Here is a 25,711-nt window from a genome sequence, read left to right as displayed (position 1 = left end):
TCTCTAGAGCCTTCAAGAGTAACAATGGCAGTGACTCCAAGCCCTACAAACCAACGAACCAACGAACCAAAAAAAAAAAAACATACTTACTAACAGGAATTGAAATCACTCCAATTGGTCTGGACGCCTCCAACGTTTAAAGGTAACGGACTTGACTACGTCAGTTCCGACATTCCAACCGACTTGGCGACTTCAATTTCCAGAACGGAGCTCCGACATATCACGAACCCCCCCTGGGCACGACAACTTCGCTTTGACGTCAGAGCAGAGCAACCTGAATTGGGATGGACGCATGGATTAATTCTACAGCGGAGACTGTGGGCCTCCCTCCGGACCTGCTACGGATGGCATTATGCCTCCTGGGATCGTACCCGCTGTCGGCGGTGCTGAAGCGACTGCCGGACTCCAACCGAGTGCTCAAGGACTTGTATATCGTCGGTGTATCGATGTTCTACCTGCTAGGCGTGTTCAACACGTGGAGCGGGCTTCGCACGCTTCTCATATCGACCCTGGGCACCTATTTTATTACCAAGACGCTGCGAACTTCGCCGTTTATGCCGTGGATCAACTTTCTGTTTGTCATGGGCCACCTGTTTATTGGGCACATTCACGCCCAGATGCACGAAGGCAAGTACGATGTCAACGAAATTGACATCTCCGGTGCCCAGATGGTGCTGTGCATGAAGCTGACTGCGTTTGCCTGGAACGTGTACGATGGTCTGGCCAGCGATTCGGCTCTGACTGATTTCCAGCGATCCCACGCCATTAAACAGCACCCACCATTGCTTGACTTCCTTGCGTACGCATTGTTCTTCCCGTCGCTGTTCACGGGCCCGTCCTGCGACTATGCGGACTTTGCGCGGTGGGTTGACTTGTCCATGTTCGACGTGACGAAGAACGACCCCAAACGCGGGCGGGCTGTCAACCGACGAATCCCGCGATCCGGGCGCGTTGCAGCCCTCAAGGCTGCGGAAGGAGTTGCGTGGATTGCGCTGTGGATAAAGCTCTCGGACTACATTTCGACTGACGAGATTGAGTCGGACACGTTCCTCGAGAAGTCGAGCTTCTTGACTAAGGTACTCTACATGTACGCTGTTGGGTTCCTGTTCAGACTCAAGTACTACGGAGCATGGAGTATCTCAGAAGGTGCGTGCATCCTCTCTGGGCTTGGGTTCAATGGCAAGACGAAGACGGGTAAGTACCGATGGGATGGCCTCAAGAACATCAACCCCATAGGGTTCGAGAAGGGCCAGAACACGTACAGCTGTCTCGAGTCGTGGAACATGAACACCAACAAGTGGCTCAAGAACTATATTTACCTGCGGGTCACGCCCAAGGGCAAGAAGCCCGGGTTCCGCTCGACTCTGGCTACTTTCTTCACTTCCGCCGCTTGGCACGGCACGCGTCCGGGGTACTACCTCATGTTCTTGACTGGCGCCTTTTATCAGAGCCTGGGTAAGGACTTCCGGAGGCACATTCGGCCCATTTTCATGGAGCCCGATGGAGTGACTCCGGGACCACACAAGCGGTACTACGACATTGTTTCGTGGTTCGTGACACAGCTCTCGTTTGGCTATCTTATCCAGCCGTTTGCGCTTCTGGACTTGAAGCCGTCCCTCAAGGTATGGAGCTCGGTCTACTTCTACATTCATTTGTTGATTATCGTTCTTGTGGTGCTGTTCCACGGTCCGCCTAAAAAGGCTGTTCTCCGCTACCTAAAGTCTCTGCAGCCTGCGCCGATGAAGGAGTCCGAAAAGATCAAGCAGGATACGGCCCGTCTCAGAGCTATGCGCCAGGAGATCGAGTTGCTCCCTAGCCTGGGAATCCCCCAACCGGACTTTGACACGATAGACGATGATATGAAGGAAGCACTTCAGGAATTCGAAGACCTCAAGCAAGACATTGCTAGAGAACTACAGTCATTTAAGGAGCGCCGTAACAGCGTCTCTAAATCGAAGTAGCACTATGTATATTTATAATACCTCTCCACCATTACTACTGGGGGCCAGCCCCCAGACCCCCGTAGCTCCGCCTCGCGGAGAGATAGTGTGTTGAGCTGTTTATCAGTTATTACTATAGACTCTACCTTTATCAATTCTACAATATTCCAAGTGCGCGGGTCTTTAATAGAGAACATAAGCGGAAAATCGTGTGTCGCTGGGTTTACGCGGAGAAACGGGGTTGGTGATGGTATTGTGGGAGGTTGAGACCACCACACCACGCAGTGGAAAATCGTCAGAGTTAACCAGAGCTACCATGTCGGCTAAGCTTCAAAAGACCATAGAGCGGACGCGGGAGAAGATCGAGAGCAAGCAGTTCTACGAAGCCCACCAGGCCGTGCGAACCATTGCCGCGAGATACATCCGCCAGAAGGCGTACAATGACGCGATCGAAGTGCTCTACACAGCCGCTAAGCAGCTGCTGGAGGCCGGCCAGCCCGGTAGTGGCAGCGATCTCCTTTTGTATATGATCTCAGTCTACCATACTGCTGAGACTCCGGTCGACAATGAAAGTCGGGCTCGAGTGTCGCAGCTGGTGCAGATGTTTGATCCGCAGGAGCCTACCCTGACCAAAATCGCCCAGGAGACGACTCTGTGGAGTTCCAAGTTCGGCGAGAGCAAATACGGCGACCCCCGTTTGCACCACGTGTTTGGCCAGGTGTTTGCCAAGGCCGGAGACGTCAATGAGACTGAAAAGCATCTGCTTCTGGGCACCGCGGACAGCGTTAAAGTGTTGGCCGGGTTCGAGTTCGAGTGGTTCCTGGAAAATGATGACCGAACAAGCGCGGGCCAGTACATTGGACGGGCTGTTTTGGGTTATTTGAGCACGGGCAACGTCAGTGCAGCAGAAGGGGCTCTTGGAGCGTTCCTGGAGAAGTTCAATGCTGACAGTTCGTGTCCAGACCCCACCGAGGTGCTCAATGACGGCGCTGTATTTGTGTACGACAGCGTACCACTGCTTGATTTCTTCCAATTGCTCGTGCTGGCCAGCCGTAAGGGCGACAAGAGCCTGTTCATCAAGCTCGTCACCAAGTACGAGCCGCAGATCCGACAGGTCCAGCCGTTTGGACAGGGCATAGAGCAGGTTGCACAGGTTATCTTCGGCATCCAGCCGCGCCGCCAGACGAATATCCTGCAAGAGATGATGGGCAGTCTGTTCTCGTAACCGGATTCTCCCTGTAGGTACCCGCTAAGGCCTTTCTGTAACTACGAGTTTGTTACGTGTTGTGATGAACAGGGAACAAAATGTTTTGTTACAGCTCGTTACAAAAGTTTTGTTACGGGGTTGTTGGGAGTTTTGTTACACGGCCAAGGGCCAGCCCTCGAGCTCCCGTGGCTCCGCTACGCGGAGGCTTCTCATTAGATAAGGCCAATTGATCCATAGCAACAATCATCTCCGCGAAGCGGAGCCCCAGGGGGGTTTGGGGGGACTGGTCCCCTCATTGGTACTAGTAGCGGGGTGTTATTCGAGGGCCAGCCCTCGAGCTCCCGTAGTTGGGGGCTCTGCCCCCAAACCCCCCGCTATGCGGAAAATTCTCGTTAGATATAGCCAATTGACCCGTGACAACAATCATCTCCGCGAAGCGGAGCCTCAGGGGGGGGGTTGGGGGGACCAGTCCCCCCCATTAGTACTAGTAGCGGAATGTATTCGAGGGCCAGCCCTCGAGCTCCCGTGGCTCCGTGTTAAAACTAACTTAAGTCCCGCTTGAGCGACGACCTGCTGATGGCCTCGGCCAATTCTGGTCGGTTGTGTCGTAGCAGCTCGGCGGTGGCCTGACTGAACCCCATCCACTCGCGTTTACGGCTGTCCGCTTCGGGATAGTCTGCCTCAAGACGCTCAACCTCCATCTCAAAGAAGTGGAACTCCGACCGCGGAGGCCAGGTCGCATTGGCGCCCTGCACAGTATCGGCTTTCCATGTCTTGGGCGGCCGATTGTCCTCAATGATGCCCAGGCTTCGGACGATCTTGCCAATGGCACCGGCTTCCTCCCACGTCTCCCGCAGAGCGCTCACCTCGGGGCTCGCCTCGTCGCTCTCAATGCCCCCCTTGGGCAGGACCCAGCAGTCTGGGCGCGCCGCCGAGCTGACAAGAAGCACCTGGTCTTTTTGGTGGTTCAGCACGACCGTCCCGGCAACCATCCTCGCCCCGGTCTTCTCTGAGTAGACTACACATTACACAAAGCGGGTGTTAAAATACCAAAAAAAAATTCTACATTATACGCCGAGCAACTTACCTTGGCGATCCCGCCCTACTCGAGCTGTCATTGAACGAACCTGTTCCGCCATCGTTTGTCGTGCCCTTGCGGTGCTTCAAAGGGCTGTATCACGAAGTATTATTACGTGAGAACTTAACTTAACAGGCACGTGGTTACGCTGTGATCTTTACCGCGATGAATTGGCGAGTGGGATGTTCAACAATGCGTGTATTTACGCAATCATTGCAGCCTATTTCCCAATTCAGTATCACACGTAGGCAGAGGGTCCTCTGAGGCGGCAATCGGCGGTCTTTGGCAGATTGTCGTAAAGTAGCTTATTCAGCGGTTACTAATCAGGGTCTTGCCGTCATTTGAGCGGCTTTCTCCTCCCCCTCTGCGTACCAGGTCGACATTGGCTTTCGAATTACGAGGATTAGCTCGTATATCGAAAGAAGATGAACGATGTAGCAGTGTCTCCTAAGCATCGGGATAGTAGCTGCCGCCTGGAACCCCCGGAGTCGTCCCAGCGCCCGGAGGACACTCCAGAGAACGGCGGCGAGGGTTCCTCCCACGAGCTCCTTGAGTATAACGAGGAGGAACCATCACATGACAATAGGCCCAAAGACGATCACCCCGTGCCATACACAGATGACCGCGATGTTGAGGCTAGCACCCAAGCAGCAGAGGTGGATGAAGACGAGGATGTGACCGACGACGAAACGCTACAATCGTCCGTCGACAGGCCCGCCCAGTCGCTGAACCTCTACGGGGTGTCGGATTGGCAATTCTTCATGGCCAACCCAGTGTACACTGATATCGTTTATGAGAATAATACCTCAGAGTCGCGAGATTTGGACGCCGCAGAGCGCAATTTCTTATCTATGCTGCGGACCTCTGTGTACATTGGTCTGGCCGGGATGGTAGTGCTGCTCAACTACAGACTGCCCTCCCACGGCTCGGCGGAGCCTCAGAAGCCGCCAAAGCTCGACTCTAAAGTGATCTCGCTGACCCTGGGATCGATCTTCCTCGTGCTGTGTCTCGGGAGTCTCGTGGCTACTCTGGGTTATGTACATATAGTCACTGGCTATGCGAAGCAGAGGTCGCTCGTGCACAACCGTTCAACCACTCTCGTCATTGTCATTCTCAGTGCGCTGACCGTGCTTGCTGCTAACATTATTTACCTCATCCAGGACTAGCCTCGTAAAATTTTGGGTCGACCCCCTTCATTTTTTTTGCTCTCCATGTGACTGGTGTTCTGCAGGGACCTCATCGCCCAGGGGAAAAAGTTTATCCGCATAATCCTGTCAGTTTCTCCCCACATTCATCTTTTCCCTCTGTGACCCATCCCTGCAACGCAATGGTAGACTTCCTAACGCGGGAAGATTTGGTGGGCTTATACGAGCGGTGCTGGGGCAGTGGAGTAGACTCTGCAACCCGTCCGACGGAGTTCGAGCGGCTCTACAACGCTCTCGAGAGTAGTGTGTCGTCGAAAGATGTGACTGTAAAAGGCCCGTCCAGCGGCTCACTGGCTGTGTACATTCTCGCTCAGAGATTGGCCCAAAAAAGACCCGCAATTGTCCAGCTCTTGCACGCCTCTCAGCAGGGCAGGTGCTATCTTCTGGACCGCAGGGGTGTATCGTACCTGCCAATTGATAAGGCCAGACGTGGATCGGGGTTCGATCTGCTGCGCTCCGAGTCCATTCGCCTAATTGCTCACAAGGCCCATATCTGGGCGATCCTTCGCGACCCCGTGCCAGGATACAGCACGTCTAGACTAGCGTGGAGGATTTTGCATATCATAGACGGCGATAAGTATGAGCTTGAGTCAATGGATTTGTATAACCCCGGCAGTAGCCGAGATGATGAACTGACTTGATTCCCCCGGTTTTTTTTTTTAGCCGAGTTTGAACTGTCCCCTCAGTAGCAGTCGAGATTAGTAGCCGCCGAGAGACGAACTGGTGTTGGTTGTGCGGGCCAATAAAAGACTAAGAAGTATTAGTATAACATACAAATGAAGCATTTTTTTTTAAATAAATAGCCGTAGAGTTCCATCAATGCCCCATGTAGCAATGACGCCGGTATCAATCCACTCAGAACTAGGACCGGTGGTGGTCGTTCCACGCACATACAGCCGGCCCTTGCGCGAAGCAGCGTCATACTCGCCATGGTCCGTAAGCTTGGCTTCGAGACAGGGGAGCAACGCGCCGTAATTGACTACTGCCTCTGCATCCCGTGCTCGGTAGTCGTACATGTTGGTCTCGGCAATCGGGCTGGCACTAATCGGCGCGGTTAAAGCATGGACAACTCTAGTACCAGTAAGAGCCCGGATAGTGTTGGCCTGGAGAGTAGTGAGAGGCTCCTCACTGCCAGCATCAACTGCCGTGTGAATAAGCCTCACAGACGAAAAAATAGACCCTAGCGCAGCAGAGTGACTCGGGATCTGGCCCCGGGAGAGAGTAGCATTAGCAATTTGCAGCCGCAGCAATGACAGCAACTTGAGCCGCTCTGATCGAGAGGCCAACGATGCACTGGTCCGATCGTCACTAATAATGACAGTAGGCTTGATATGCTTTACGAGGTTAAACAGGTCGCTTGGCATGTTGAGCTGAGGGAAGATTACAGTCGCTCCAGCTACCAGTCCGCTCAGTTGAAGAACAAGCTCAAACAGGGATGTGTAAGACGAGCAGGAAAATACGCTGTCCTTGGACGACCACTGGTCGTTTCGCGGAAGAGCCTGGATCTGAGCCGCAATGGCCGCGACAATGTTACTCACGGTAAACTGCGCAATCTCAACACTAGACTTGTCCTTGCCGCTGACATAGACGTGGGAAATGGGGAACTTAGTCTTTGTAGCGTCATACACATCCAGGTCAAGCGGAGTGAAAGAAGAGCTGGCCAGGTGGGCAAACGTAACGCCAGCTCGACCTTTGAGCGAGACAAGGGTCACTTCATCGCCAATTCCAAGTTCCTCTACGATTTCCTGGGTCGAAAGAACCACCTTTGGCGCAAACTTTCTCACAGCACTTATAATGTGGGGCTCTTCGAGGGTCAGAGGGATAATTACAACCGGGATGTTGAATAGCATGGCCGAAATGCAGCAAATAAAAGTCTCCAGGCAGTTTGGGGCCATAATCGCAAGGCTCCCGGATTCGCACATCTTGGCCAGCTCACTCCCCACCGCCTGAACCAAAGAGCTGGCCTCATTAGCCGAAGTCTGCTCGAGGCCGTAGGCACTGTTCTCCGGGGAGTAAGCTGCAATTGAGAGATAACTGTTATTCTGCTGGAACAGCTTCCAAATGTCGGCAATGTCACCGTTACGAGCTCCGTTGCTATCCTGGATGCCGAGCCCCTGGATCAGTTCGCCCATTTGCCCGACGAGCATATTGCGGTACACCGCAGTCTCGCCAGGCTTACGCATTGGACCGATCGAGGCCTGAGAGTCTAGTAGAGCCGGGGCTGCATCTGGATAGTCTGGGAAGAGGTAAACGTATGCAGCAACGACCAGCACTACGACGCAAAGGGCCTGGAAAAGCGATTCTTGGGACATCTTCGCACCCTTGATACACGGATAATTTAAGCGTGGATTCGCCTGATATTCGTTGCTAGTATTTGTGCCTTTTCAATTGGCCTCAAAAAACACACTTCCCAAAGGTATCTTCCAATCTATCGAAAGAGTGTATGCCCCAAGGAAATGGTGAACGTTGAGTTTCGATCAGATAAGATGATTTTTGGCCGGTTCCCAACAGATTTGTTGCCGACACCACTGTCTGAATCGGCCTGATTCGCGACTTAAGAACCGCATGGTTGTCGAAAGGAGAGAAAAATCGGATCAAACCCCTACTCGATAGCCCAGATATAATAATAATATGGACCAATTACCTGTGCAGTTCGGTAAACAAACTGCCGTCTTCGATCCGGAGCCGAGATTTAAGCAAGCCGCACGGCCAGAATACCTCGAAAGGCTGAAAAAGAAGCAGCAGGAAGAAGAGAGTGAAAGCGACGAAAGTGAGGACGAGCTAGATGAGCTTCCGACTACTCACGAGTACAAGCTGAGCCCTCATGAGTCCAAAGTCACCAGCATATCAGCCGACCCCACGGGGAATCGTATAGTGACTTCCTCGCTAGACACATCAATTCGGTTCTGGGATTTCAATGGAATGGACTCGAGCACGCTTACACCATTCAAGCAGGTGTATCCAGATGAAGATGGGAAGACTACTGTAACGCAATCGCTCTTTTCGACCGATGGATCGGTCGTCCTGGCAGTGCTAAATACCCCTAAACCGAAACTATACTCAAGGGATGGCGATGAATTGGGTGAGTTCTCGGCTGGCGATATGTACTTAATGGATATGAAGAACACCAAAGGGCATGTGAGTATGGTTAATGGTGCCTCGTGGCATCCGACTAGTGCCAGTCGGTTTCTTACTTATGGCGAGGACTCCACAGTCCGGATCTGGGAGGCAGAGAGCTTCAAGTCGCAAAAGTCCGTGATATTTGTCAAGGAAAAGGGCAAGAAGTGCAAGATAACTGCTGCCCAGTGGTGCGATTCCGCTACGGTGATTTCGGTTTCCGACAGCAATACTCTCGCCCTGTGGGATACGAAGACACCCATGCTGAGGCCCAAGATGTCGGTGGAAAAAATATTTGGAGAAGAGACCTACACTTCTTGCGTGGTTTGCTCGAGCCAAATGAATATGTTAATCACGCGAAATTCGTCCGGTATCAAGCAGTGGGACACTCGAAAGCTGAAAACGCCAGTCCTCCAACGACTCAGCGGAATTGGCACCGAATCTCGGTATTCGAACGTAGAGTATTCTCCCGATTCGCAGTACCTGGTCACCACCTCCTCTTCCGGATTACATATCCTTGACACTGGGGATCTTTCGGATGTCCAGCTTCTTACATTCAATACTGCTTCACCAGAGTCGGCATCGTGGGTTAAAGCCACGAATCAGATTATGGTGGGGATGGCCAATGGAGATGTCGAGTGTCTGTTTAACCGGGAAACTTCTTCCAAAGGCGTTCTGCAAGTTATTACGAGGGCTCCGAAGGTTCGGCATGTGGAGGATGTTATGACTACGACTAATGTGACGCTTACCGCTGTGGACCTAGAGTCACTTTCAAGCTCTCGCAAGCGTAAGCGTAACATAGTGAAACCGAGCGTCCCCCAAACCGTGGCTCACAGTTGGGGTGCTCCAGATGTTGAATATCTCGAGGCGACTGGCATCAATACTGAAGATCCACGGGAAGCTTTGCTTAAGTATGCGAAAAAAGTTGATGAAAAGAAGAAGCGAAAGGATTAATTACTATGGCGCTCGTTTTATGTCTCCATCAATCAATTATACCGTGAAAGAAATCACTCTATTGCACCTTAAAGCTTCCCACTTGTGTTGGACCGATTGTGAGGAAAGCTACGAGATCCAGCGCAGACTTCGGTCCACTACAGAGTTAATGTGCCGCGCCGACTGCGACAGTACCGTTCTCTCGGTTCATGAGGCGTTATATATGGTAATATTAATAGGCAAGCAAAGTCAATTCGCTATGTAATTAGTTAGTCAATTAGCGTTTCTCGCGTAGCATTTATTAATACAAAAAGATGGGGTAATTAGGAGTCATAAACGAAAAAGAAACAGAGATAAAAATATTACACTCATCGCCTACCGACATTTCCCATTTCTTCAAAGAGATTTGCCGGAGGGACGGTCTCGGTCATGTCCAGTTCAGAGACACGACTTGGAGCGGGCCTGTATCCCTGCTTTCGCTTCTTGATGTAGGAAACAAGTAGACCCGATGCAACGAGTAGCAAGATCAGCCCGAGGGAGATCGCTAGAGAGATTAGTACCACGAAGCCCTTGGCAAGATGCGAGTGGCTAAACAAGGACTGGAAGGTCTGGTCACTCTGCGAGAAGACCGCGTTGACAACACCGCTGGACGAATCCCGTGCAGTCAGGAAGAGCGGTTGCCAATTGTTGCCGTCGTACATGATGCTAGACACATTGCCAAAGTCCTTCAACACAATATTGCCAGAGACCAACAGCAGTCCGTCCGCGGGCAAAATGTCGTTCTCGTTATGCGATGTCTTGAGGCCGAGAAGCTTGAGGTCGGTAATGACAGTGCCCTGTTCAAAGTTCTCGTCGAGCCTCTGCCAGGACTGGGTGTTCCAGAATGCTAAGTAAGCTTCGTTACTAGATGAGTCGGTGCCGCTGGCAAATATATTCTTGCCCTCGTCACCGCTCAATACAAACGAGTTGACTGGGCCCGGCAAGCTATTGGATACAGACTCATACGAGGTGTATACGCTGCTATCAAAGTCATACTGGGCGAAATACGACTTGGTCCCATTGAGCTTCATATCACCAGCAAAGAAAATCTTGCCAGTGTCAATGAAAACACCAGAAGAGACGAGGCCAGAGAGACCACCGCCGCTAGGAGTGTTCCATCGCGCATCCTTGGTGTCATAGACGCAGAATGAGCTGCACCCAAGACTACCAGCCTGTTCGAACGAGCCCATGACAATGAGATCGTTTGAGTTGGGTCGCAACATCAGAGTGGTGACAATTCCCTCGCCGCCGCTGAGAGCAGGAGGTTGGTCGGAGCTCAGGTTTTGGCGGTTGAGGTCGTAGAACAAAAGGCCACCAATGTTGCCGGTCTTGCTCTGGAGGTTGCCGCCAATATAGAGCTGGTTATCGGACGCCAAAAGGGCATAGATAATCGAATCGTCTTCAATGGCGTTATCTGGAATTCCGGATACATTGCCATTGTTAATGATTACAACATTTTTGTAGATGTTACCGTCCTCATCTTGGGCAGTGAAGTGACCGCCAACAATAGAGGTTGTCGCGTTAGCAAAAGTGCCGACATTGATAGTATTACCGCTGACACTCTGGACGACTCCCGACCGCTTGGTCTTGGTCGAATTGGATGTGGAAGAGGAGGAGCCGTTTTCCAGATCAAAGTTCATGGACTTGAATGCAAGCTGGTCGGAAAGCAAGGCGCCGCTGGGGGATCGGTTCTCAAGAGTTTGCAGGGATCCAAAGTAGATATACGTGTTCTTGGCACTGGCGGACGCATAGAGGTGGCCCGAAACGTATCGATCCTTCAGTTTGGACTCGTCAAGCCACTTCTGCTCATTGTTGATCCAAACGGCCATGGAATCGTTGTTGTAGCTGAGCCCCACCGAGCTGGTTCCGTTGACCTTAAGAGGCACGACGGCACTAATGGATGAGGTTGGAGCATCGCTACTATTGTTGCCGGTAGAGACCCACTTGCTATTCTGAGCATCGTAGAAACCGTAGTTACTTAGCTTGGTCTTACCGTCTTGAGTCGAGTTGAAGCTACCGCTAACAACCAGGGTAGAATCGTCGCCAGCGGCAGCGATAATATCCACACCATCGCTGACCCCGCTACCGTCAACCTTGCCGGGATTCGAGTTTTCGTCGAACTGCAGCATGTTGTCGCCATAGTTGCTAGTAGAGAAGGTCCCACCAACGAAGAGCTTTCCGGCAAGGTTAACCAGGGAAGTGACCTCAACATTGCTGGTGTTTGAAAAGAGCGAATTGATTGGGGTGTTCCCTACTGGCAAGTGGGCCTTGGTCAACTTGGTGAAGTTGTCCTTGCTGAACTCGAACAGGCCATTAAGGTTTACCGAGCCGCTAGAGCTACTATCGAAATCGTCGTCGTCTCCACTTTGGTCTCCGTTGTCGTCTCCATCACCGCTTCCTTGGAAGATGATCTGAGCGCTCTGGGATACAAACGTCAGTGGCACGTTCTGGTTAGGGAGCGGGGTCAGCTCGATTCGTGGGCGGAATTTGCCGCTCATTGCGTCGACCTGGCCGGTATACAGCGTATCGTACTTCTGGTTATCATTATTCTGGTAGATGGTTTTGGTAATGGGGTCCTCGCCGTCGGCGTAGTAGACTTTGGCCGTTACTCCGCCGCGAGTGGCGCAGGTACCGTCCGCCACGCATCCTGGAGTATACAATTGAAAAGTGTAGTTACCGCTGACAGTGATGTTGGGTTCCAAAACGGACGAGACTTGAGAGAGCTGCGATGCGTCGGTAATTGTGGTTGACATGTAGTTTTGCTGCTCGACCAATTGATTTGTCCAGCCGCTGCCTTTATTGGTGGCAGATCCGCCACTTGACGAAGGACTGCCGTTGCATTGCTGAGGCTCATTGAGCTCGTTATTGGCGAACGTCACCAAATCTAATCACAAGTTAGCACCAAAAAAAAAGCGAAATTACTAAAGAAAGGGTGAGTAGACATACCTGAGCTGAAGAGCTGAATTCCGCTGAGGCCTGCAGCCTGGCCGTAGAAACCGTTCAAGTCAAGCTGGATCGAGTCCATGCTAATAGGATTGACGAAAAAGAAGTCCATATACTCCGCCTGGCTCGACGGGGCCAGCGGGCACGCCTGGTCGCAATATTTGGTCTGCTGGGTGTCCGGGTCGACGTAGGAAAAGTTCATGATGCCGTTGATAGGGAAGGAGAGCAGGTACCACTCCTTAAGCCCATTGTCGCTGTCTTTGAGGTTGTACAGCCGCAAACGGGTCGGCGTAAAGAAGAACGGCCAGTCCGCCTTCCACATGCCCGCTCGGTTGTTAGTAAGCGACCACCCGCTGCCGCCAGGGCAGGTAATGGACGAAGCTGTGCTATCATCTACGCCGCCGGTGCCGGTTACGGTCGCCGAACTGAAGCTGACGACCTGGCGCCGCGCAATGGACGAAAAGTTGCCCGCTGTGTGGTTGCTCGTGAACGAAGAGTTGGCCAGCCCCGTAAAGTTGCCGCCAAACACTAGGCTGTCGCCAAAGTCTTCGATCGCGTTGACTACAGACGAGTTTTTGAACCCGCCAAACAGCGGTGAGCGCCATTGGCTCTTAGACACGTCCCATACGGCCACACCAGCCGTTTCGTTAAACGCAAAGGACCCGCCAGCGTACACGAGCCCGCTCGATGAGTCGCAGTATAGCGTTTTGACGGTGCTTCCGGCGGGGGCCCCGCTTTTGGCCAGTGACGCAACCTCGCCCGAAGTCGCGTTGACGCTGGCAATTCCCTGTGTACTCAAGTCGCCAACCGTACTAAAGTCGCCGGCAAAGTACACTATGTCGTCTATCTGGCACGCGGCTGTCACCGAGCCGTCTAGCTCTGCCTGGGGCAACAGGTAGTTACCGTCGACCTGGGCGACGATTCGGTTTGAGCTGTCGCCAATGGAGGCGTTCTGCTGGCCCTGGTACGTGTAGGTCGAGATGCCGTCGAACTGGCCGACTATGCCTATGCTCCCCATCTCCTGGAGATCGAGACTCGGCACGACCACCGACTCGACCGCTATCGTGGCCATGGCACCCTTCGCCCACAGCGCTGCCAGCAATGCTGTGACTAGTCGCTTCATTAGGGGGGTTGTGTAATTCGACAATTAACCACAAGTTCAAACGTCCAAAGGTATCGTGTAGGAAAGACAAACGGGCCTGTCCCCTTTTTTTTCGCGGCTGCTGCCTGCCCCTGTAGCTTTTTTTGGGATTTGAAACACACGCACTGGGGGAATGTTGATTGGTAACCCAATGCGGACTGCGCATAGTGCCTGCGCTGGCGTCACACCACTTTGCCCACAGACATGGACGAACGACATTTGGGGGCCATTTTCATTTCATTCATGCCTTTGGTGGTTAGGCTTTTGTTGTGGTTGATAAACAACGGTTTCTAGCTCAAGCTTAGACTTTTGTTTACTAGACAACAGCAACAACAACAACAACAACAACAACAACAACAACAACAACAACAACAACAAAACGCCATTTAGAGTTTACCCAATTGCATCTCCTGATATGTTATTAGTCTAGAGTGTAGCGGTAGTGTACCTCCTGGTATGTGGTTCGTCTAGAGTATAGCGTAGTGTAGGGGTCGTAGTACAAGTGATGTTCGTATCAGGCGTGCATCCTTCAAAACGGAACTGCAGAACGCACGTCCCTCCATACATTAAGATTAAGGGGGGCAGGCTGGCTGGCGACACCACAATGATAGAAAACGCTTGTCTCACGAGAAATTGACCTGTTGAACTTATTCAATGTTTTCCTTATTCGCAACTCTACTACGTATTACAGTATACATTCGTTGTTTAGTATCATATTCCGTCGTTGTGGGGATTTTCGAGTGAAGGGGGAAGTTGGGATGGTATGGCATTCAGGGGGCCCCGTACGGCTAGACCGTTGCTCTCTCTCTCTACAAGATCCAGACTTGACAGCCATTTTTTGACGGCCTTTTCAATTAACAATATTTAGCATTTAATAAGATATTCATAGAATTACAAATAATATTGTATCAAAATGGTATTTTTCACTTCCTGGACCGCCCAACGGTGGAAGATATGCATTCTACGCGCCACAGATCGCTGAGTGATGGTCGGTGGTGGTGAAACGCGTATCCTCCGGCTGTGTGATACGTAGTCATTATTTCCGCTTTGGGTGGCATCGGAATCTCGTACCGCAACCATACCAGATCCTTCCTTCAATCCACCAGGCTCTATGAAATTTACAATTATTGAATACTGGTTGGGGAATTGGCTGGTCAAACCTTAGCTGTGGCTGTTAGACACGTTGCGAAGTTTCAGAGCGCCAGTGATTCTGTCTCAACTCTGTGTTATTCCATTAATTCTTACTGTATCTTGTAACGATAGATAACGCTAGTGCTTACTGATATTAACTGATCGCCGTACACGCGCCTCATCAGCCGCACGAGCCGCACTTTCTTGGCCCCAAAACTCCCGTAGCTCCGCTTCGCGGAGAACTAGTAGTAATGGGTAGTAAATCATAATGGGACTGGAACTCAGGCAGGATGCCTTCAACAATATCTCCGCGTAGCGGAGCCCCAGGGGGGTTTGGGGGGACTGGTCCCCCCAATTGCAGTTCTAGGAGTCCCCGTAGCTCGGCTCCGCCGAGGATGGAGGAGTGGTGGTTGTTAATATATTATAGCTTGTTGGAAGAGTTAATAGACTATAGCTTGTTGTCGAGGAACTTCTGGTGGAGCTGCTGCTGGGCCTTGTGCTCCTTCTCCAGCTTCTTTCGCATACTCTTGGTGACCTCCTGGCCCTCCTTGTCCTTGGTGGGGATGCCGTTGTCGTCCCACTCCGTGTACAGAGGGTTGCCCTTGAACAGGTCCTGCGGAGGCACCTTGGCCTTCTCGATCTTCTTCTGGCGCTCCTCCTCGGCCTTTCGCGCGTTCTCGGCCTTCTTGGCGAGCCGCTCCTTCTCCTTGGCCTCGAGAAGCGCCTTCTCCTTGAGCCGCGCCTCCTTCTCATCGGCGTCCAAGAACTTGACCAGCGCCGGCTGGCCCTTGCCTCGGTCGTCGAGAAGCACTCCAAACTGCTGCAACAGCACATCCCGCAGTTTATCGGTCAGATTAAGGAATTCCTTGCTATCCTTACCGTCAATGGCGTTCGTTCGTACGTCATCACGGAACTGGCTGAGTTGCTTGACAAACGGACGCGCAATGTCCTCAGTAGACCCGCCCTCCACAGACGACGACGACTTCCAACCTATTTCCGAGGCGGTCTCGAACCCAAGGATGCGCAGAATCTTGGTGATCCAACGCCCAATCTCTACCAACGGCTCCATCATGGCAGACTCGTCCTTGGCCACAATGTACGCGTTGGCAGCCTGCACCAGCTCACCAATCTGGCCAAGAGCCGCTGGAGTAGACAGGTTGTTGCAGAACGCAGCGTGTACCTCTTTCCTGGCCTTGTGAAGCGCATCGTAGAGCGCAAGCTCCTCAGCACCCGGCTTTCGTGGGATGATAGCGCCCTCAGCCAGCTTGTGGTTCTCCTCCTCAAGCCGCGCCTTAATGTTGTTGAAGAAGTTGCTCAGAGTAGCCTCGAACGCCTTAACCTCGCTCAGCTGCGGCTTGAAGTCAAACTGGTTGTTCCACTGCTGCATGGCGAACGCCAGTCGCAGTTGCCGTGGAGAGTAGGTCTTGAGCGCGTCCTTAATGGAAATAAAGTTCTTGAGACTCTTGGACATCTTGGACCCTTCAATGTGGAGGTGGCCCGTGTGCATAAAGTAGTTGACCCACTGGTCGTTGTTGTGGAATGCCTCGCTCTGAGCAAGCTCGTTATCGTGGTGCGGGAACGCCAGGTCAATGCCTCCGCTGTGAATGTCCATCTGCTTGCCCAGAATAGCACTGGCCATGACAGAGCACTCAATGTGCCACCCCGGGCGTCCCTTGCCCCACGGAGAGTCCCAGGATGGCTCGCCCGGCTTGGACGCCTTCCACAGCGCAAAGTCGTTCGAGCTCTTCTTCTCCCGCGTAGAACCCACCAGCGCACCCTCACCTTCGGCAATGAGGTCGTTTCGGCCCTTGTGCCATGGTTGGAGCTTAGCGTAATCGTGGCCGCCCTTTTCAAATGCAGCTGTGTCAAAGTAGACGGACCCGCCGGACTCGTACCCAAAGCCGTTCTTGACGATACCCTCAATGAAATCAACGATTTCTGGCACGTACTCGCTAACTCGCGTAGTCACCGAAGCCTGCTGAACGTTGAGCTTCGCCATATCGCGGTTGAAGTCGTTCTCCCAGTGCGAACTCAGGTCACGGAAGATCTTGTGATCCGTGCCAGTGTGACCTTCTTGCTTGTCCAGGGCATACAACAGCACCGGCTTTCCCAGAGCCAAAAACTCGTCGACAGAGATGGTCGCCTTGTGGCCAATGGCTTTGTGGGCGGCCCGGATGGCAGCCATATGCATCTTGAACTTGGCGCCCTCCCGTGTCTCTTCAGGCAGAACCGCGATCCACGCGTCCAGTCCCTCGATTTCGTCGGGTCCATTGACGTGCTCTGCGTTATATAGCTTCAGAGCCTCCTCCAGGCGCGCTACGAGCTTGTCGTCTACCTTATCGCCGACCTGCTTCCGGAACTGCTCAAATAGGTACCCCTGGCGCGCCCGGATGATGATCTTATCGTCGATATCGGTCACATTCTGCACGAACATGATATCGTACCCGAAGTAGTCCTGCAGAATACGCCGGTTAATGTCGATAGTCACGTAGTTTCGCGCATGGCCCATGTGGGCCGCATCGTAGACGGTCGGTCCGCAAGAGTACCACGACAGGCGGCCTGGCTCGAGCGGAATAACCTCCGACTTCTCACGGTTCAATGTGTTGAACACTTTAAGCACTGGCGCCGCCTCCTGGGGCGCGGGCTTGTGCCATGGCGGCTGGGTGATCTTGGCCTCCATTGTAATCGTTCTTCTAGCAATCAGGAATCTATTATTAAGCACAAGTCTCGCGGTTAACCTGGACTTGATCATGAACCGTTCAAAAACGCCTTTCAAGCCCCTAATCTACTAGGATCGCGTTTAAATATTGTTGAAGATCGCGGGTGGTGGATGGTGAAATTTTAGATGAGGTGTTGCGGCCGACGGCAGGAGTCATCACGCATCACGCCGTTGATTCCACTGCAATTCATTGAAGGAGACTGACTCATAAAAGCCGCCGATCGAAGGGGCGTAATTGGTGAATTGGTGGAGAATGTACGTGTAACCATTACTGGACATATATGCAAATGTGCTAACGTTGATAGGTCGTCGATTCATAAAGTATGTCCGAAATGATTATTGGTGGGTTTGCTAACATGGAGTTGAAATAGCTATCGATACTGGGCATCAGGTCGTTTGATGACAAGGTGAACCAATACATCCAGTTCAGCTCGCCGTTGACGCTGATTGTGGGCCAGAACGGTACCGGTAAAACGACCATCATTGAATGCCTCCGGTACTCGACCACCGGGGACCTGCCGCCCAACTCCAAGGGCGGAGCGTTTATCCACGACCCGAAAATCTCTGGAGAGAGAGAAGTGCTAGCCCAGGTGAAGCTCTCTTTTGAAAGTGTCAATCACCGCAAGATGATTTGCACTAGGTCCATGCAATTGACGACCAAGCGTACAACGCGCACCTTCAAGACCCTCGAGGGCCAATTGCTCACCAAGGGTGACGATGGCACGAAGACTACTCTTAACACTCGGTGTGCCGACCTGGACGCTCAGATGCCCGCTTTGCTGGGAGTGTCCAAGGCAGTGCTGGACTACGTCATCTTCTGTCACCAGGAGGACTCGTGGTGGCCCCTGGCCGAGCCATCGCTGGTCAAGAAGCGGTTTGACGAGATTTTCGAGGCTACAAAGTTTACCAAGGCGCTCGACAATATCAAAACCCTGCGGAAAGAATACGCTGCAGACATCAAACTGCAGGAAAAAGACAAGCAGCACTTGAAATCTGACAAGGATAGAGCAGAGAAGGCCCAGAGCAAGGCGGACCAGCTCGTGGCTGACCTCGAAACGTACAAAGAGCAGGTGCGAGAGCTCCAATTGGAGATGGACCAGACGACAAAGCAGTTGAATGAGCTGTTCCAGTCCAAGCAGGAGTTCCAACAAGTGCTCTACAAACTCGAGCAGCTCCAGCACTCGAAAAAATCGTACAAAGAAAGCATTGCGCGTTTGTCTAGTGCTGTAACTGAGCTCCCAGAGTCGACGGAGGAACTTCAGGGCAAGCTGGACAACTTTTCCTTTCAAACCGACAGTCGGCGCCAGGCGAAGCTGGAAATGGAAGACAGCCTCAACAATGTCAAGATCGACCTCCAAGATATCCGCAAGAAGTACAATGCAAAAATTGTCCGGGAGGGCCAGCTGACTGCCGCCAAGGAGGCCCATGAGTCCAAGGTCGCCAGGCGTAACAAGTTTATCAAAGACGCCTCTGGCGATCTAGGACTCGACGAAGCTAGTTCAGAAAACGTCGACGAGTTCAGATCGGCACTCGAATCAAAGCTTCGTCATTTGAAAAACGAGATTGATGATCTGCGCCGCGAGAATGCCGCAAAAGAGGACGTCGTGAGCTCTGAAATCGCCGAACTCAACACCAAGAGAATCCGTGAGGAGGAGAAAAAAGGGTCGCTCGGTAAGTCTATTCAGCAGAACCGGGCCGAGATATCGCGTCTACAGGACCAAATAGATAGCATGTACGCCGATGAAGCGTCTCTCGAATACGACCGAAAGACGCTTGCCGAGCTTAATGAGAAACTCCATGCGCAACAAAAGGCAGTGGAGGATTCCAACACTGATAGTGAGATTCGGGCTGAACAGCGCCGGCAGGCTGACCTTGAAGGGGAGCTCGATCATTGGAATAACCAGCTACAGCAAGCCAGCAAGGTCTCCGACTCACGAGCCCGGCTAAAGGTTCTCGAGGATGACTTACAGCGACGCGAATTGACTCTGAACAAGCTAAAGGACACTCATGTTCCAGCGTTCGAGTCTACCATTGGCAAGAAGTTTTCGTTGGACTCTTTGGAAGATGACTTGAGTACTGCACTGACCGACTCTCAAAGGGAATTGGCAACTTCCACCAAAGAAGTTGACAAGCTGTCTGCGAGCAAGTCGAAGTACGGCACGCTCTCGCAGGTGCTTGATGACAAACGGGAGCAGATGGATAAGGAGGTGGAGGACCTTACCACTGAGATTGGTATCGTTATACCCGAAACATCAAAGTCTGCATATGAAGAGGCAGTCAGGAAGGCAAAGAAGGACGTCTCAATTGCTACCGCCAATGTTGAACAGTTTGTCTTTTTCCAGAACTTTTATCAGCGGGCTGTAAAGTTTGCAGACGACTCTCATGGTTGTATTCTTTGTGAGCGAAACTACGACAATGACGACGAATTGCACAAGTTCAGAGCATCTATTGAAGAAAAGGCAGCAGAGGCGCCAAAGCTGAAAAGCCAGTTTGAAGAAGAATTGGAGGCACAAAAAACTTACTTGGACGAGTTGTATGAAATTTCGCATCAGGTGGAAAAGCTCAACTCTCTGCAGCAAAATGAAATCCCTTCTGTCGAAGCTGAGATCGCTGCAAACAACGAGCGCTATGAAGCTGCCGACAAAGCATTAGAAGAAGAGACGTCCAAGATGAAGCAGTGCGAAAAGAAGGTTGAGAGCATCAAGAACCTCAAGCGGGCAGTGACTGATATTTTACGGTCTTCTGGGGAAATTGATTCCCTCAAGGCCAAGATTTCCAACCTCCAAGGCGACCTCAAGTCTTCTGGGTTCGATGTTTCGACGACGGATATCTACGACAAGCTGTCGAAACTGAACGAAGAGTCTAAGGCTGTGTCGAAGAACATCTACAAGCTGACAGAACAGAAGAACCAGGTCCACAACAAGCTGCAGGCGCTCAAAAATGAAATTTCGTCAAAACAGCTGGAAATCTCGCGATCTGAGAACCAGCTAATGGAGCGCAAAAACAAGCAAGACCAAATTGCTGCCCTCAAGGAAAAGACCAAAGGCGCCGAGTCTGACATTGAGAGCGTCAAAACTTCCCTGGCCGAGCTCACTCCGCAAATTAGACAGCTTGAGGGCAAGCTCCGCGAGTTGAAGCTGGCCAACGAAGAGCGGGTTTCTCTAATTAATGAGACCTATGTTTCGCACGACAAGGTATTCCATGAGTTCAAGACGCTGAGTACGGAAATCAGCCAATACCGAGGTGATGAGGAGTTGGAGACCTGTAAGCTGGAGGTGAAGCGCATTTCCGAGAAAATCAAAGACTCGGAAACTCGTATCAACGAGCTTTCTGCCAAGGCTGCCGAAGAGGAAAAGGTGCTTCTTGATATGAAGAGCCACGAGCGAGAGCTGCGCGATAACCTTGACCTGCGGCTACTCAGAGCTGAATTGAAGAAGGCCGAAGACGAAATACAGCAACTGCAGGTCAAAAATGCTGAGCAGGAAAAGCTGACCTACGAACGGGAGACTAAGAGACTACAGGACAGGTATACTCAGCTTACATCTGACCACTCCGGGAAAATGGGCGAAATGCGTCAAATGGATGACCAGCTCAAGGTTCTTAACGACGAGCTGCAGTCAGAGTTTTTGAATATCCACCAGGACTACCGAAAGGCAGTGCTCAAGTTAGCGGCTACGTCACATGCTAATGAAGACCTTGCCACATATTCCAAGGCCCTCGACAGCGCAATCATGAAGTATCATGCCATGAAGATGGAAGAAATCAACCGAATCGTTGACGAATTGTGGAAGAGAACGTATACCGGTACCGATATCGACACCATCATGATCAGGTCCGATAACGAGAACGCAAAGGGAAATCGCGCCTACAACTACCGCGTGGTGATGGTCAAGCAAGATATCGAGCTCGACATGCGGGGGCGATGTAGCGCCGGTCAGAAGGTGCTTGCGAGCATTATCATTCGACTAGCGCTCGCTGAGTGTTTCGGCGTCAACTGTGGGCTCATTGCCCTAGACGAGCCCACTACTAACCTTGATGCCGACAACATCCGGCAGCTGGCCAAGAGTCTTGACGCCATTATCTCTATGCGGCAGAAACAGAAGAACTTCCAACTCATTGTCATCACCCACGACGAGCACTTCTTGCAAGCCATGAACGCAGCGCAGTATACTGATCACTTCTACAAGGTCAGCCGGAACACCAATCTGCTGTCTGAGATCAAAACGATTCCGATCTACATGGTTACCGGTGGTTAATAAGAAATAGCGAATATTGCGTCATGTTGCCGCACTTATAGCGCTCTGCTATGGTGGAGCCGTGTATCATTTTGAGGGAGGTAACCACTTGAGAGGCGCAGGGCGGGAAGCTGTCTGAGAATGGTTTCAACAGTGAGGGATCTTCCACATCCTACCACATCCTGGTAATGTACGTACAGTCAGGTCATCGCAGGGGGGTTCGAAACATGTCATTCAAAGTAGGAATGTGATTAAATGCATGCAATGTAGTACCGCTCATCTGGTTGTGGGTGATATGACTCGTCAACCTGTAGAGAATATATAAAGAGTGCGACGGCTGCCTGCCTGCTGCTGCTTTGCTGACTAGTGCTTCATCAAATATACACTAATTGATTCTGTACTGCTACTGAATACCCGGACCACAATGCCTACCAACCCAATTCCGATCCCATGGCCAGAACCAAAGCCAAACCATCCTCATCCACAAAACACGCCGCCGAAGTACTAGCTATGTACCATCACTACCGTCGACTATAAATTCGATTACGAGGATAAATTAAGCGCTACGAAAATTGCTAGTTTAACCGATATTGATATATGGAGGTATTATTTATTATTATTTTATTTTTGCTCTATATTCTGTTGTTGCAATCAACAATCTGTTGTAGGTAGAGACCTTTTTGCGGTACTCAAGTTGCGTCAGTTGCACAGCCTTTTTTCCATTCCACCCCAACACTGAGTGCAATTTGGTCACAGTTACAACTGGTCAATATCTATGTATAAGCACTCGATGTCTCCGATCAAGATTCTTAAAACTGAAGTATATTTCGTCTTCGGAAAAACCCTAATGTCTCCGTGGTGTCCTGCGGGTACGACAATCAACGCCTTAACTCAGGGGTAGTCAAGTTAAGTCCCGGCACCAGCGGCTATTTCAGACTTCATATAACGCTAACTAGTTGAACATACCAAGGGGTTATGATACGCTAAATAATCATACCAAAGGATTATACATTGCTCTAGTCAAGGTCATGCTTTATATATATTAATTACAGAATGAGCTGGATAATTAGTCCTGAATGCCCAATGCCTTGTTGACCTGGGCCCGGTATTTCTGCTGGCGCTCTGCCTGGTCAAGGAAGATCTCGTATTTGGCATGAAGCAGCTTATAGTCAATGTCCTCTGACTTGTTCGGGTATACGACGGAACCCTCGCTGCTCAGCTCGGACATGATGTCCCACAAGTTGGCTGCATCGCCGACCGCCGCCTTTGCTCCGAGCATAGCGGTTCCGAGCACCACACTGGCGTCAATGTACTTTGGCATAATGACCGGCATGTTGCAGGCGGTTGCCATGATCTTGGTCAACAGAGAGTTTCGGCACTGTCCACCGCTCAAGTAGATCTGGTCGACCTTGTGGCCAGACCCGTTGAGAGCCTCTATGATGTGTCGCGTCTGCTGGCCAATAAACTCCACGGCGGCAAGGTACTCCAGACACAAAGCATCCAGCGAAACATCCATACTCTGGCCAACAATGTCGCCTCGCATCGAGCTGTTGGCGATGGGAGACCGGTTCCCGTACAAGTCGCCATAGAAGAAGAGGTGCCGTGCCAGGTACACAATTGACGGTGCGCTCTGCTCTTTCTGCATCTCCTCCAGCCGCGAGTTGAGAATCTCAAACTTGGAGACGCCCTGGGCGGCTGCCAGCTCGGAAAGCTTTCCGGAAGAATGATGCGTCGTGATAACATGGTGCAGCAGCTGGCCTGTAGTAGACTGGCCGCCTTCAGCCATCCACTTACCGGGTATCAGAACGTCTCTGTATGGGCCCCACACGCCTGGGACAAATACTGGGTCGTCCGACATGACGAGATGGCAGGTAGAGGTACCGGCAACCGCGGCCAGCCGGTGAGTAACCGCCTCCATCGAAGCGTCCCGGCCATCATCTGCATCGGTCTTAGCAGCCACAGTGCCAATCCACCCGGAGTAGGCGTCAATGACACCGCTTCCGACTGCACAACCTGTAGTCAGCCCGAGCTCGGAGGCAGCCTGCTCATTAAGGTTCCCAACTCGCTGCCCGGCAGACAAATAGGACCCGTTCTCGTTGAGAACGCCTCCGATTCGCCTGAAATTATCCTCAACGAGCTCTGGGAGCCCAATGCTAGTGAGGAACTCCTCGGACCACCCTTTGACCGAGCCGTCGACACCTACTGGCACGTAGCCCTGCTTACACACTACCGAGCAGAACGACCGTGTCTCGGACCCAGTCGCCTTGTGGGTCAGGAAGTCGGCGAGATCGTAGAACTTGCACTGGTTGAACAGATCCCCGGGCATGTTTTCCTTGAGCCACTTGACCTTGGGGATCTCCATTTCCAGCGACATCTGGCCGCCCACGTACTTAAGGCAGTAGTGGCCCGTTTCGTTAATCTCCTTGGTCTGCTTCGGCGCACGGTGGTCCATCCACAGGATGATATTCTGGTACGCGTCGCCAAAGTCTGGCCCCACGCCGACCGGCGAGTCGTCGCTTTCTCTAAGCACCACGAGCGAGCACGTCGCGTCGAAGCCGATACCCTTGACCTGGGACGGATCGACCTTGGAGTCCGCCATGACCTTCTTTGTGCACCAGCAGATGTTCTCCCAGATCTCCTGGGAGGACTGGTTAAAGTAGTCCTGCTTGGGCTCCCACTTGGTGATGTTCTTGGAAGCCAGCCCCAGGATCTCTCCGCGGCTGTCAATGATGCAGGCCCGCGCTGAGCCGGTGCCCACGTCGACACCGATATAGTACCCGTCTAGCTTCACGGTCATTCTTTTGGTTCTCAGAGCAAATTAGTGGAGTAGGAGAGGGGGAAAGAGAAAAAAAGTGGGCGAGGAGAGTCTTTTCTACTGTGGGCTGCACCAGTCCGGGTATTTTGGGTGGGGAAATTTCCTGGGCACCGTGCATTAACTTATTCCCGATTGGGTCGTTTTCCCGCACGGTATACCAGCGAGAGGGGAAGAATTGTGGGCAGCCATCTGATCTGGATGACGATTTATGCATTTCGATTTGAGCAGCCAGGTTTAATCTCTAACAATGTTTAATCTGGAATAATTTTTTGATCTTTAGCAATGTTTAATCTGGAATCATGTGTGGTTGATAGCGGCTTTTTGGCTTGTGTGTGAGCTGGTTGTATGCGCTGGTGTTGAGGATCACTAAACGGTCTGGAGAAATAAACGTTTTAAATATCCGGCGTACCCCGACTTGCGGATACCATCGGGTAACACATTGAATTTTGCTCCGATAATGTAGTGGTTTTCTTCTCGGTATGTCATTGCTCCGCATACGAGGAGGTTCTGCTGTAATGCTGCAGTGGTTGTTACTACCGTGATTTTAACTAGGAGGTGTCACAAGAGCTTGAAACAGGGCTTAATTGTGAGTTTGTGCCCCCAAACTAACCTGGGGCTCCGCTACGGGGAGATTTAGGCTGTAACTGGGTATTTGTTACGCCTTGTTACGCAGAAGTTTTGTAACAGGCTGGGAGTTTACCTGTTACCAGAACAGTGTAAGGTAAAGATTGCTACGTTGTAACCATATGGGGGTCTGGGGGGCTGGCCCCCCAGCTACGGGAGCTCGAGGGCTGGCCCTCGAATGTACTCTCCACTGCTAGTATTAGTTGGAGCTTATCACAGTGGGTAAGGAAAAGGTTGGGAGCTCGTTACAAACTGTTACTGCTGATTGTTACGCAGCGGTATCTCGGAGTAGGGAACTAGTTTACGAGACTTTGTTATCGAGTTCCCAAGCCATATCTTAAGAACTAAGAAACGATCCCTGGTTTTCGTGGCAAGTCCTCAAGCTCGGGTTTTGCGCTTAGATTTGGACGATATACGACAGTTTGACCAATGTCGAAGTTTCGACTCGGCCATCCGCCTCGAATCCCGAAAAATGCAAGGATACCTAGCCGCGTCTCATCCACCATTAAACGACGGAGGCAGTGTTAAACCACCAAAACAGTGGGCCAATACAACACATTGCTCAAGAAGTAACACAAATACTC

General features: G+C 51.7%; 10 protein-coding genes across 10 annotated transcripts; 5 read left to right on the top strand and 5 right to left on the bottom strand.

Annotated features, from left to right (window-relative positions):
* Positions 1-344: 344 nt before the first annotated feature.
* On the top strand, positions 345-1,961 carry ALE1 (lysophospholipid acyltransferase; the record flags this gene model as incomplete). The annotated part of the gene is made up of 1 exon (XM_076683825.1): positions 345-1,961. The coding sequence occupies one exon, from the start codon at positions 345-347 to the stop codon at positions 1,959-1,961; it is 1,617 nt and encodes a 538-aa protein (XP_076541872.1).
* A 295-nt stretch (positions 1,962-2,256) lies between these two features.
* GET4 lies at positions 2,257-3,165 on the top strand (the record flags this gene model as incomplete). Its single annotated transcript, XM_076683824.1, has 1 exon — positions 2,257-3,165. The coding sequence occupies one exon, from the start codon at positions 2,257-2,259 to the stop codon at positions 3,163-3,165; it is 909 nt and encodes a 302-aa protein (XP_076541871.1).
* A 524-nt stretch (positions 3,166-3,689) lies between these two features.
* DDP1 (polyphosphatase DDP1) lies at positions 3,690-4,265 on the bottom strand (the record flags this gene model as incomplete). The annotated part of the gene is made up of 2 exons (XM_076683823.1): positions 3,690-4,165; positions 4,235-4,265. The coding sequence occupies 2 exons, from the start codon at positions 4,263-4,265 to the stop codon at positions 3,690-3,692; spliced, it is 507 nt and encodes a 168-aa protein (XP_076541870.1).
* A 385-nt stretch (positions 4,266-4,650) lies between these two features.
* TRVA0_011S00958 (DUF202 domain-containing protein) lies at positions 4,651-5,391 on the top strand (the record flags this gene model as incomplete). The annotated part of the gene is made up of 1 exon (XM_076683822.1): positions 4,651-5,391. The coding sequence occupies one exon, from the start codon at positions 4,651-4,653 to the stop codon at positions 5,389-5,391; it is 741 nt and encodes a 246-aa protein (XP_076541869.1).
* An 830-nt stretch (positions 5,392-6,221) lies between these two features.
* On the bottom strand, positions 6,222-7,613 carry DDE1 (Dde1p; the record flags this gene model as incomplete). The annotated part of the gene is made up of 1 exon (XM_076683821.1): positions 6,222-7,613. The coding sequence occupies one exon, from the start codon at positions 7,611-7,613 to the stop codon at positions 6,222-6,224; it is 1,392 nt and encodes a 463-aa protein (XP_076541868.1).
* A 448-nt stretch (positions 7,614-8,061) lies between these two features.
* TRVA0_011S00914 (WD40 repeat domain-containing protein) lies at positions 8,062-9,501 on the top strand (the record flags this gene model as incomplete). Its single annotated transcript, XM_076683820.1, has 1 exon — positions 8,062-9,501. The coding sequence occupies one exon, from the start codon at positions 8,062-8,064 to the stop codon at positions 9,499-9,501; it is 1,440 nt and encodes a 479-aa protein (XP_076541867.1).
* Positions 9,502-9,848: 347 nt separating this feature from the next.
* Positions 9,849-13,585, bottom strand: RAX2 (Rax2p; the record flags this gene model as incomplete). The annotated part of the gene is made up of 2 exons (XM_076683819.1): positions 9,849-12,403; positions 12,466-13,585. 2 exons carry the CDS (start codon positions 13,583-13,585, stop codon positions 9,849-9,851), a joined length of 3,675 nt encoding a protein of 1,224 aa, XP_076541866.1.
* A 1,597-nt stretch (positions 13,586-15,182) lies between these two features.
* Positions 15,183-17,414, bottom strand: CRS1 (cysteine--tRNA ligase; the record flags this gene model as incomplete). Its single annotated transcript, XM_076683818.1, has 1 exon — positions 15,183-17,414. The coding sequence occupies one exon, from the start codon at positions 17,412-17,414 to the stop codon at positions 15,183-15,185; it is 2,232 nt and encodes a 743-aa protein (XP_076541865.1).
* A 292-nt stretch (positions 17,415-17,706) lies between these two features.
* Positions 17,707-21,709, top strand: RAD50 (MRX complex DNA-binding subunit; the record flags this gene model as incomplete). Its single annotated transcript, XM_076683817.1, has 3 exons — positions 17,707-17,714; positions 17,759-17,774; positions 17,825-21,709. 3 exons carry the CDS (start codon positions 17,707-17,709, stop codon positions 21,707-21,709), a joined length of 3,909 nt encoding a protein of 1,302 aa, XP_076541864.1.
* A 1,045-nt stretch (positions 21,710-22,754) lies between these two features.
* On the bottom strand, positions 22,755-24,485 carry TRVA0_011S00826 (FGGY-family carbohydrate kinase; the record flags this gene model as incomplete). Its single annotated transcript, XM_076683816.1, has 1 exon — positions 22,755-24,485. One exon carries the CDS (start codon positions 24,483-24,485, stop codon positions 22,755-22,757), a length of 1,731 nt encoding a protein of 576 aa, XP_076541863.1.
* Positions 24,486-25,711: the final 1,226 nt, after the last annotated feature.

This window comes from Trichomonascus vanleenenianus, assembly GCF_965637985.1.
Source record: "Trichomonascus vanleenenianus strain CLIB 3782 genome assembly, contig: TRVA0_011S, whole genome shotgun sequence".
Classification (NCBI taxonomy): Eukaryota; Fungi; Ascomycota; class Dipodascomycetes; order Dipodascales; family Trichomonascaceae; genus Blastobotrys; species Blastobotrys vanleenenianus.
The sequence above is the reverse complement of the archived record's forward strand: the minus strand, read 5'-3'. Positions and strand labels throughout refer to the sequence as shown.